Source organism: Nanorana parkeri, unplaced genomic scaffold (genome assembly GCF_000935625.1).
Source record: "Nanorana parkeri isolate BGI_ZX_2015 unplaced genomic scaffold, ASM93562v1 scaffold822, whole genome shotgun sequence".
Lineage (NCBI taxonomy): Eukaryota > Metazoa > Chordata > Amphibia > Anura > Dicroglossidae > Nanorana > Nanorana parkeri.
The window spans coordinates 416,957-429,173 of record NW_017307090.1 but is presented as its reverse complement, the minus strand read 5'-3'; the positions used below and the strand labels follow the sequence as shown (position 1 = coordinate 429,173).

Genomic DNA, 12,217 nt, shown 5'->3' with positions numbered 1-12,217 from the left:
CGGGTTGAAAACCCCGCCGAGATTGTCGGCGGGTTTCTAGCCTGTTCGTTCGACAACTGCGAAACGGGCCGGTGTTCGCACGCGCACACTGCCCTTCAGCATTGGGGTCATCAGAAGCCCGCCCCTTAGCGGGGCGGGCTTTTGATGATCGCAAGTACGATCTGCCTGCCCAAGATGGGCAGATCGTACGAGCTTTTAATAAGCTTAAGACCATCGCAAGACAAAAGTCTTGCAATGGTCGTAAGGTGTATGGGCACCTTTAGGGCTGGTTCACAACCAAGTGTTGTGCTAAAGTCTTGTTCACAGAGGTAGCAGGGTGGCAGTAAAACCAGGTGCTGGATCACAGTACGGTAATGTCAGCACGGTGGCTGAACAGCACTGTATACATTGACATGGGCACAATGCTTTGCGTCGGAGCAGAAGAAATATACAGCATGTCACATTTGGTAGGCAGAGCCGCTTTACAAACAAAACCATTGCAATGAATGGGACCGCACCATGGCTGTAGCGCAGTATTGCAAGAGAAAAGCCCCACTGGGATTAAAAGCACTAAAGAACCACAGATAAACAACTGCACTTCGGAGGCACCAGTATTGCCTCTTTTTTTTTTGCCTCCTGAACGCCTTGTAGCTGCTTCTTCGCCACCACTGCTTTCCAGAGGGTGGTGGAGGCTGCCACTCATGTGAATTCCTAAAGCCTAAACACACAATACTGCTCATTGGCATAGGAGGCGAGTTAGGGTGCCATTCAACATGACCACACAAACACATGGGATTATATGCAAAGGGGTCAATTTATAAACAGAGTGAACGTCCCTGCGAATCTCTGTGAATGTTCACTCTGTGCGAATATGCCAAGTCAAATATTCTTTAGTCCCCCCCCCTTTACAAGTGTAATTCATTTTCAAATGTTTTCATGCAATATTGCATTACGGTCACTAGAGGGAGCTAAAAGGGAGGAGCACAGGAAATAAGTATCTATTTTTTCATTGTTCATCTGAGCCATCTAGTGGCCACAATGTGGCATTACATGAAGAAAAAAAATTCCAAAATACATTCCACTGTCCAGAAACAACTAAAGAACCTTCGTTTGGCATATTTGCCCAGGACAGACATTCAGACATATTCACAGAGCAAACAGCCCTGTGAAGAGTTTATAAATAGACCCCAAAGTTATTTTGAAAACATGCATACAGTTGCAATTCTCCTTTTATTGAACTTAAGGCAAATATAGGAAAATGTACAAAGAGAATTATGGAGGAAACCCATACAGACCTCCTTTCAAAAAGGTTGCGTGGCTATCTCTGGATTCAATACTTGGAGTCAGAGACCTGTACCAAGTATATAGATTAGGAGTTCAGACTTCACTTGATGTATACTTCTTCTAGATTATTACTAAAGCCATAAACAATTAGCATTGTTAATTAGTCAGCAATGGCAGCCTTCACATTTCTGCCATGACAAGTGTACTTTAAGGCCTCATTCACATGGACGTGCACAACTGTACAGCGTGCAAGTCCATGTAGAAACCTGCACCTTGGAGGGGCGGCTGGTCCATGGAGCCGCGTGTTCAACTCAATAAGACATGGCTACATGCCGACCTGAACATGCACATCCGTACAGGTATGGCTACTCGCCCCCGAGACACAGGCGGTTTGCGTGCATCTGTATCGGCCGTGTCCTGTCACAGAGTTGAAAGGGCAGCTACACAAACCAGGTGTCCCACACGGGTACAGGTTTATTCACGCACATGTACTGTATGCTTTAGGCAGTGCACATCTGTGTAAATAAGAGTAAAAATAAAAACACTTTTTTTTTTTTTTAATAAGAGCATAGGAATCAAAAATACATTTTTCTTGCACTATTTGGACACATTATTTTACAAAAAGGAAAAAAAGTACCTTCAGTTGTTGGTGTCATAGTCAGCCGCTGGAAATGCTTAAATTCATTTCTGAAATAAATGAAAAACATTTGTAAGATTAAAAAAAAAAAAAACAATGAAAAGATCAAGCAATCAAATTCTGAAAAGCTAGATATAAAATATAATATGTAATTGGGCTCCACTGCAATACCAACATAGGGCCCCTACAATTCCATATACTAGAAGTAGAAATGGCACCACAAAAATAATTTTCCAGCTGCCATTTCCATAATCCACTATACAGCCCAACTTCCAGCACTGGGTCCTCTTTGCTGCTGGTTCTGTTGCAGTTGCAGGGTCTGCTACATCTAATGATGTAAATGAACAACATTGAAAAGAGTGGTTAACTGATCAGATTAGCCACCGTTCAGAATATTATAGACCACATAGCTCAGTAACTGAAATAAAAGCAGGATGTGTTGCATTGTCTCCTAGGTGAAGGGGTGTCAGGTCTCTATTACTCGGATCATTGCTCACAAATGACATCCATATCAGTCCTGTGTAATACATGGCTTTGTCCCCAAACACCTATGATCCCTTGTCACTGCCATCCGGTCCAGGAAAATCTGCACCATATCCTGGACTTCCAGGTTATGGAGGAGGGTACTGAAGGCAGTGGAGTGATAGGCTCCTGTTGCCATCAGTCAAACTGTTGGGAGGAGAGTGGTGGAAGAAGCAGAGACGTGGTGTGGCGGGCGCTTTGTGTGTCCATGGATGCGCACAGCTAGGTGCATGTCCCAGTCAGGGCCGCACACACACAAGGACACAAAAGGTTTAATATCAGTTTAACAATGAAGGGGAAAACCTCTATAAAGCTGAAACACGTAGTGTCAGAAGTGGTCAATCCGTCTGCTGCAAGATGGTTATCATGTGCACCTTTGTGCCCATAATACACAAAGTTGCTCGAGGAGCACGAGCTGCATCAAACTTCTTTTCCAGCAGCTACAAAATAAACACATTGAAGTACTTTGCACTTTGATCTTCAGCAGGTAAGATAAAAAAAATAAAATGCCTCGTTCCAAGCCTTCAGAAAACGGCTGCACTCATTTTATAAATTGCGCAACATCACCGATTGCAAAGATTAGACCAAACAGGTTATGTTACCATTTTTAGTTAAGGTAAAGTACCATTTATATATACACATTCTGGGGGGAGGTAAACAGTATTGCTTTCATATCTACAGATATAGGGGCCGATGTATCAATGGAATGCTGTTCGCAAGGCATTCCTGCCATTAGATTGAACAGGGGAGCATAGGAAATTCCGATGCTTCTCAGCTCCACCTAGGGGCGGTTCAAGCAGATTTATTGCGGAACATTGATAGACTAGCCCCATAGTCTTGTCATGCAATAGCTTTCAGGCAAGCTGCATGGGATCAGGAGGGTTACATACAGGCCATAGCTGCTATCACCTGCGTTAGGTTCAGTATCCAAGAGAATGGAAGAGTCTTTGTACTGGAGGCTAGGGTGGGCCATCTACAATCATGACCTGCAGATATTATCCAGGTGACAGAAATGGCACCAACAGCCAGCTCAAGGTGGCAGAAGCAGTGACAGACCTCCCACTGTCCTCTGGGAGACTTGCTGACGTAGACCCTTCTTTAAACTGCAATCCAAAATGGTGAGGGGGTGTAGGTACATTTTGAGCCGCTTTAAACAAATGCTGCAGAACATTCTCAGTAGAATATAACTAAGCTTCACCCTCAGTCTACGCAGAGATGTTATGTTCCGTGTGACAGCGATTCTCATTACAGACCAATTTAAGTCCCATACGTTTTCACCTCCTTAAAGTGCTGTACCCCCACATTAAGGATTTGTGACTTTTACTTAGTGATATTAAAATCAAAAGGTTTCTAAGCTATTTCAAATGCTGATGAAATCACTTACAATGGGTGCTGCTCCTTGAAGTTTTACTGTTCTGCAGAATCAGCTGATCCCCTGAGCCCTGATATCCCGTTTTAGGGTGGTGTTGCAGGGTCCTATGGAGCCACCCTTGTGTGTGCTAGTAAGCGGTGTGCGTCTCCACAAACACAGCAAGGCAAGCCACTCCCATCCCCTTCAAAATGGTAGTAGAAGGATGACTGCTGGAGACTGTGCAAGAAGTTCAGGGAAGCCAAGCTGAGGAAGCTGGAGCCAGTTGTTCGGGAACATGATGACTGTAAGCACTTGGGTAACAATGTGAAGAAATACATTGCTGGGCAATATGTATTTGTTTGATCTGGATTCATTATTGAAAACAAGTTTGAGAGTTAAATACTACAATAAAAACAGGTCTTAAATATCTTCTCTGCTCCCAAATCAGTGCTCTGCGCTGGCAGAGCTGAGTAACAGCCACACCCCTTTACAGACAGAGGAAGAGAGGGGTGTGTATTACCCGGTCTGTTACTGACAGACCCCGCGTACCACTGATGTAACAGGAAGAGTATAGATCAGTCTCTGTATGGTATAGAAACGGAATAAAATACGTCAGAGAGCGCTGAAAGACAATCACAACATGCTTAGCAAATTGGATGCACAAGCGCTCGTGTCATTGCCAATACATACACAATAATAGAATCCTACACAGAGAGGCCGCCATTGCTGGCAATGCTAGTTGCCTGGCTGTATGAGTACAGCATTGCAGAAACTTTTGAATTTGGCTTGTTCACACCACGTGCAGTGACCTTTTTTTTTTCTACACCAGATCAACAAAAGGTCAAGGCAAGGGCACATAAAATAATGGCGCCTTCTTCACACCACCACGCTGTGGAGATGTACGCAGCAGAATCATGTATGAATTTTAACACAGTGCAATGTTCAGCTTCTAAAGGGAAGAAAAAAAACCTGGTAATTTTGCACACCCCTCCGGAACATAGGACTGAAAACCTCTCAACTATGGAAGACGTTCAGGGCCAATTCACACCGCAGCTGCACTAAAATGCACAGCTACTGGTGTGCGGTGCCCAGCACAGTGCTGATCAGCTGGTCCCAGCACATCACACTGTTTACTAGAGATGCACCGAAATTCCAGGCACCAAAACTGGTACTATGGACAAAAACGAGAGGCATCCCTAGCTTCCCTCCTTTCCGCTGGGAGCCGGGTGCAAGCTTCAGTCTGTGCTCAAACCAATCCCTGCTGCTCTCCCGCCGCCTGGGTTAGCAGAGGCGGTCTGCTCACGAGAAGGAGAAAAGCTGTCAGGAGGACAAGCAAGGCAGTGTGGGAGGAGAGCTCGGCCTCCTGTGACAGGCAGAGCAGTCAGGTTGGAGAAGGGAGTACAAACACTCAGCTATCATTACTGATCACGGTTTGTAAATAACTGGGGACATAGTACGTTTACTATGTCCCCCTTTACAAATGAACATCAAGTGCTCTACATCAATTCCTGTTCATTTCTGAATGGGGCCATAGTAAAATATTTACTATGGCCCCATTCAGAAATGAACAGGAAGAGATGTAAAGCACTTCCTGTTCATTCATAAAGTGAACAGAAGGTAAATAGTTACTATCTGCTCACATTATGAATGCACAGGAAGCAGTTCAGTACACAGACTTGCTGTCTATTCATGACTGGGTTGATAGTAAATATTTACTCTCTCCAGATTGTGAATGAACAGGGAGCCTCTGTACTGTGAGCTTCCTGTTCATTCATAACAGGGGCTGCAGAAAAAGAGATTGAGGGCTTTGTGTCCTTAAGCTCTCTCTATTTTAGATATTTAATTTCGTTTGAGTCTAAAAATGTCATTTTGGTGCATCCCTGTTTACCCTTTTTTTGGCAAAAAACTTTATTAAATTGTCACAAGTGACATTTCATTGAGTTTTGTCGGCACAGCGTGATGCCAGACAGTACCCATCACATCCCACTGCGCTGACAAAAGTACTGCATTAGCTCATGGCAGCTCCCGTAGTTGCCGATCTGCCTGTACTCCCCTCCTGCACACACAATACCTTAATATGGGCCATGGCAGTGTCCCGGCCTTCCCGATGCCCTGACCCGGAGGACACACCGCCACTACAGAGTTGATTAGCAGATTCCTCATCTCTGCACAGTCACACACTGCGATCACAGCACAGAACGTATATTCTACAGCCGGTGTATGACCAATCACCGACAGGCGGAAGCTGCTGGGCGGGACACTGGGAGGAGGAGGCGGAGACATGTCTATTATGTATATGTCTATTCTCCGTAGTGGAGAAGGCCTGGCTATGCAGCGCCCATTGGACAGCCAAGTTCATAGACAATCAGTAAATCTGACACACCACGTGTTTCCGAGACTGTTCACTTCTCCCGCCATGGCCCGCCCCGCCCACAGCTGTCGGCGTCTCTAGTCGACTGACTGCCAGCCAATAGCTGCTAAGTGGTGGGGCGTGGCTAGGGCTCTCCAGCATGGCGCCCGTGTGCCGTATGATCTTGTAAGCTGCAGGATGCGGCGACAGAAAGCAGGCCGGTCCACGGCTTCAAGCCTGTCACAGCCCGTCATCAGTCATTTCTTCAAACCTCAGGCTGGTGGGGCCCCGCGATCACCGACAGTCCAACCTGCACAGGTCAGGAGGGGGGAGGACCGTGACACCAAGAGGGAGGGATCAGTCCCATCTGTCAGCACAGAGTTTGCTGAGTGTGAAGTCTTGTGTGCTGAGGATCTGATCAAAACATAATGAGCGAATGTAGCCGAGTTCCAGGTTACAAAGAACTACCCCCTATAGTCAGTCTGTCCCCCAATGTTCACCAGATTTACGTAATCTGATTATACAATCTCCTTTCATCTGACCATACACTATACAATCTGATTGTAAACTTACATCTGCCATCAACTATGCAGTGCAAGGGCCTGCCCCTGTTAGATCTAAAGAAGATTGTACAATCAGATTGTAACGTGTGTGGTGATCTTATAGGAGATTGTATGATACAGAAGTGTATTGCGTATAGTTTTGTAGTCAGCATTATAGAGCTGTAGGGCCCAGCCACCCAGCTGCAACGAGCGGGGTAACCATCTCCTGTAGGATTTCCTGCAGTCTCTGCAAGTTCTAGGTAGTATCACCTGATAGAGTCGTCTGTATTAAGGTTTTTCCATTATAAAGGTGCCCATACACTGCACGATTACAGTACGAGAATCGCGGGAAATCACGCGATCGTACAATAATCGCAAAGTGTATGGAAGGCGTGCAACCGTTTCTACTGTACGGTCGCACGTCTTCCGTCGAACCAGCAGGCTTGAAAACCCGCCGTGAATCGTATGATTCTCGGCGAGTTAGTGGCCTGCTTGTTCGACAACTGCCGAACGAGCCAGTGTGCGCACGCGCACACTGCCCATTTGCAGACATGCATGGCCACCTTAATGGTTTATCAAGGGTATGTCAGATCTTCAGCACTCCCCCTTCCCCTACTGATCACAGCTGCAATGTTTTACTGGTGCCTATGCAATAAATAAATAAATGGGGGAAATTTCCATTTCATCACTACAGGTTGTTTTTTTAAAGCAGAACTCCAGGCAAAATTGTTATAACCCTTACAGTTTGGCTACACCCGCACTTCAAGGACCAGCTGCTTGTTTTCGTCTAGGGACTAAAATAAAAAAACAAAGTCCTCCGAGCCAGCTTGTTCTTAGACCAGCCCCTGGAGCCTCCATGGACAAGGAAAATCTTGGCCAAACAATGACTGTAGCCAAACAGCTGCAGTCACTGTTTGTGTATTTTGGCAGCGGTGTACACTGTCTGTCAGAATACTATAGCCACAGCAGGTGATTCCTTCATCCATGCTGTTTCGCTTGGACGGAAGTAGCTGTTAGATTCTATTAGTGTTCGCCTTATTAGTGTATGGCTAGCAGGTACGAGGGAGGGAGTGCTTACTGATGACTGAAGTTGCTGCTACTGTTCCTAGGTGTACATTTGTCAGAACAATGAAAAGATGATTACCATAAATAGGGTCTCACTTGGTTGGAATTTTTTTTTCTGGCATAACATCAGAATGAGTGGAAGAGGGAGAGAGAAGAGACAAGCAAAAGGGAAAGAGAGATGTGGGCATAGCAAGTAATGGAACAAAAATAGAGCAAGATAGGGAGTGCAGCCCCTAGATAGCACACATGAGGGCCCGCACCCAGGGCCCCGGGGGATTTACATATCCTGAGTATGCAGTCTCACGTTTGCTGGAATAGCCAAGATCCACCCTATAGCTTCAGGAATACTCCACCAACACCGGAAAAAGGGCATTCAGCAGCCCAGGTCCATGGGGCAATACATGTGCTTACGGTTTTTTACCCTTTTAGTTTTCTAGAATCGTCACAGCAGACGATGAGGAGCCGAGCAAGAAAAGAAGGAAAAGCCATCATGAAGGTGAAGGGAATGGGGTCTGTATTTCAGAGCCTTCAGGTAAGCAAAATATATAATTTAATGTGAGCCTGTACTTACTGATTCAGGGATTCCATTTACCCCTCATGCCGAGTGGAATATTTGGTGTTTCGAGGGATGGGGGAGCATGTTATTTCTCTCTCCTTCCACCAACAATACAACATTGGCTTCCTGAGTGACCGTTTGCCAGGCCTTTCTAAGTAATTATTGGCCAAGACAGCTCACTTTACACCTTCTACTGAGATAATTATCCCATTTATGATCCGCCTCAGATGTTCAGTTGTACCATCTCAGAGTACATCAGGACACCACACTAGAACCACTTTCTGTCCAGTTGCAGCAGGGGAGCACCACCCAGTTAGATGTTGGGCGGGTTCATAGACCAGTTGTGAGATGATAAAAAGGCAGTGCCAAGTACCAGCTTTACAGACGAAGATGACATTTGTATCGGGTATGGAATTCATATTGCCCGACGCCCGGGACATGTAGTTCTGGGCACCGGGCAAGTGTTTTTTTCACTGTTTTAGCCCCGCTACGGACAAGTAGCAGGGCTGGTCTTCTTTTCTTAAATGACCGCCGCGAGCGGGGGGCGTGGAGCACCGAGAGCAGAGGGTGTGGACGGAGCACTGAAAGCGGGGGGCGTGGAGTCACCTAGGCAGGCAGCTCCTGTCACCTAGTGTCTTTGATTGCTAGGATGAAGGCAGCTCCTGTCACCTACAGGTGAAACTCGAATAATTAGAATATCGTGCAAAAGTAATTGCAGTAAGTGCTGCAAAAGGGGCCCAAACCAAGTACTGAGTACATATGCATGCTTGTACTTTTCAGAGGTCCGATATTGTTCTATGTACAATCCTTGTTTTATTGATTGCATGTAATAATCTACTTTTTTGAGGTTGTGGATTTGGGGTTCTTGGGGTTTTCATGAGCTGTAAGCCATAATCATCACAATTATGACAAATCACGGCTTGAACTATCTTGCTTTGCATGTAATGAGTCTATCTCATATATTAGTTTCACCTTTTAAGTTGCATTAGTGAAATAAATGAACTTTGCACGATATTCTAATTATTCGTGTTTCACCTGTAGTGTCTGATTGCTGGGACACAGGCAGCTCCTGTCACCTAGTGTCTTTGATTGCTGGTACACAGTCAGCTCCTGTCACCTAGTGTCTTTGATTGCTGGGACACAGTCAGCTCCTGTCACCTAGTGTCTTTATTTGCTGGGACACAGTCAGCTCATGTCACCTAGTGTCTTTGATTGCTGGGACACAGGCAGCTCCTGTCACCTAGTGTCTTTATTTGCTGGGACACAGGCTGCTCCTGTCACCTAGTGTCTTTGATTGCTGGGACACAGGCTGCTCCTTTCACCTAGTGTCTTTGATTGCTAGGATTCAGGCAGCTCCTGTCACCTAGTGTCTTTGATTTCTAGGATGCAGGCAGCTCCTGTCACCTAGTGTCTTTGATTGCTAGGATGCAGTCAGCTCCTGTCACCTAGTGTCTTTGATTGCTAGGATGCAGGCTGCTCCTGTCACCTAGTGTCTTTGATTGCTGGGACATAGGCTGCTCCTGTCACCTATTGTCTTTGATCGCTAGGATGCATCCAGCAAGACTGAACAAAAGAAAGTTATCTGTGTGTACACACTAAAATGAAGGCACCATTGTCCATACCTTTTGCATGCAGTATCCTGCAGCACGGATGGGCTACTAATGTGATAGCTAGCCTTACTAACCAATAGGAACATGCAGGAGGCAGAAGGGGCGGGACAAGCCTCAATACACTATTAAAGCAGATTTAAAAAGAAAAATACATTTAAAAAAATTCTGGTTTCTAAAGGTTTAGCTGGAACTATTTTACAGCTGGATTTGTTGTTTGCACTGTTCAGGAGATTCATTGGGATTTTATTTAACTTGATTTCTAGAAAAAAAGAAATGTGGAAAATCAGCGATGTCAGGTGAAACCTTACATAAGTTACAGCAGTTTTGCAGTGAATCTGGAACACAGAACACCGAGCATCCTCATTTGAAAGTCCCTGAGCTCCTGACTCCTTTTGTTGGTTTTAAAGATGGACCGGTAAAGCCTGAGAGCAGCATTCTTGATGGAGGCCTGCTTTCCAAGATGGGGGTAAGTCATTAGATACAGGAAAATTTGTGTAGAGAGATATGTAGATTGCTATGGCTGCCCTCCTGTAAAAAATGGTAGCTGCTTGGCTGTCCCACTTTCTTCAATACATTAAATCACAGACCCAGATAAAAGTATGCTCATGCAGCGTTCTAGCTTGCTGCATACTTGTTACATACCAATGAGGATTAACCCTTTTGAGACCCCTGACATTTCCCTTTTGAAATAAGAGGACACAGTCATCTATCTCTTTTTCTGCACCCTCTGTTCTGAGTGAATGGAAAGCTCTCAGTGCAGAGGCTTCCCATTCATTCACAAACTGGAGATTTACTATCAACAGTTATGAGTGGGTAGAAGCCTTCTCAGTGAGATGCTTCTACCCATTCAGAAACTCATGAATAACCAGGAAGTGATGTAAAGCACTGCCTGTTCATAACTGGGGACCCATAGTACTATGTGTCTTCAGTTGTTTATAAGCTTTGGAGCGATCAGTGATCACTCCACTGTTTGTTCTGCACAGGAAGGATCAGTAAATATCACACACATTTACCGATCCTCCCCTCGGCCACGCACAGAGCTGCTGTCATCCTGAAACTGACAGGATGACAGCGGGTGCGCTCTCCTCCCCGCTCGGCTATCCTGATGACAGCTGCGGCTCCTCTCTCCTCACGCTCGGCCATCTTGACAGCAGGTAGTGCTTCCTCCCCCGCCCTCCATCCCCTGCTGGCCTCAGTGGCCTTTTTCTCCTCTGATCCCCGCTACCTCAGCCTATACAGGTGGGGAGAGCAGTGGGGATCGGAGGAGAAACGGGGGGCAGGAGAAGCTCTCGGATGCTGGCGGTGGGGGCGCCTGGAATTTTTTTCCAGCCGCTGATGACCGCTATAAATTTACAGGAGATTGAAGCAATGTTTTAAGTGCTTATTGCAGAAGGGTGAAAGCCACCGACGTAAGGTTTACTGACATGGCCAGCTGCAAGCAGTTGTGTTCCGCCATAAGCCTTATGTCGGTGGCAGCGAAAGGGTTAAAGCCATTTAAGTGCACTTTTAACTTTTCTTCCCACCGAGCCCCTCTTGATCACAATTAACATATTATTATTTTTTTTAAATGATGCGTTTATTAACATATAGTCAAACAGACATTTGAATACAGATCAGTGGCAGAGCATTACAGCATAAACATTACTGCACCTACAGTCTATTAGAGCCATACAAACACTTGGTAAGAGAGAAGAGTACAATTCTGGGTCATAGTATCAGATGAATATGCGAACTACATTAAACAGCGATTGGGAAGCATAGATAACACCAGATCCATATCCCATGTCCCCCGAAGGACAAGGACCGTCAGTGAAAAAAATGTTCTGCCCCGGGCGCCCATAACTCTGGTTACGCCACTGCATAGTTCTCCTTTAAGCTGGCCATACACTTACAGTTTTTTCTAGTTTAACCCACAACAGCGTGGATGGGGGAATAACCTTACTGGGCTATTTTATTCTGACAGCGGCGGGGGTGTGCCGCTCTCAGAATACCCGAACAGTGACTACAGTTTACTGGCCACAGTCACTGTTAGGCCAAAAATGTTTAGCCTGGCTCCTTCAACAAAAGTTGATTTAAATCGATTGTAATGTTTGAGAGTAGTCAACTCCTGGCAGACAAAGTTGTGCCAACAGTGCCACACACTGCACGAATTTCAAGCAGTGTTTCGCCAGCTATACTCACTCTGACACTGTTTCGTAGACCACAGTTTCATCCTTTTTCTCCAATTTTTTTTTTTGTCTATGCTCATCTAGCGGATGGAATAGTGTCTGTGCTGCAAACGGCATGTATATTTGCAGTGTGCAGGACTGATTTTTGGAGTA

General features: G+C 45.6%; 2 protein-coding genes across 2 annotated transcripts in view; one reads left to right on the top strand and one right to left on the bottom strand.

Annotated features, from left to right (window-relative positions):
- The window catches only part of DHFR (dihydrofolate reductase), a 35,472-nt gene extending 29,513 nt beyond the window's left edge, over positions 1-5,959 (bottom strand). Inside the window, exons 1-2 of the mRNA XM_018565210.1 lie at positions 5,845-5,959; positions 1,901-1,950 (exon numbers count right to left, since the gene is read on the bottom strand). Coding sequence (XP_018420712.1) covers positions 1,901-1,950; positions 5,845-5,936 — 142 coding nt within the window. The 5' untranslated portion in view covers positions 5,937-5,959. The remainder of the gene's footprint in view (positions 1-1,900; positions 1,951-5,844) is intronic.
- Positions 5,960-6,290: 331 nt separating this feature from the next.
- MSH3 (mutS homolog 3) overlaps positions 6,291-12,217 on the top strand; it is a 152,225-nt gene continuing 146,298 nt past the window's right edge. The window contains exons 1-3 of the mRNA XM_018565205.1: positions 6,291-6,441; positions 8,160-8,262; positions 10,160-10,362. Of these exons, the coding sequence (XP_018420707.1) occupies positions 6,322-6,441; positions 8,160-8,262; positions 10,160-10,362 (426 nt within the window). The 5' untranslated portion in view covers positions 6,291-6,321. The remainder of the gene's footprint in view (positions 6,442-8,159; positions 8,263-10,159; positions 10,363-12,217) is intronic.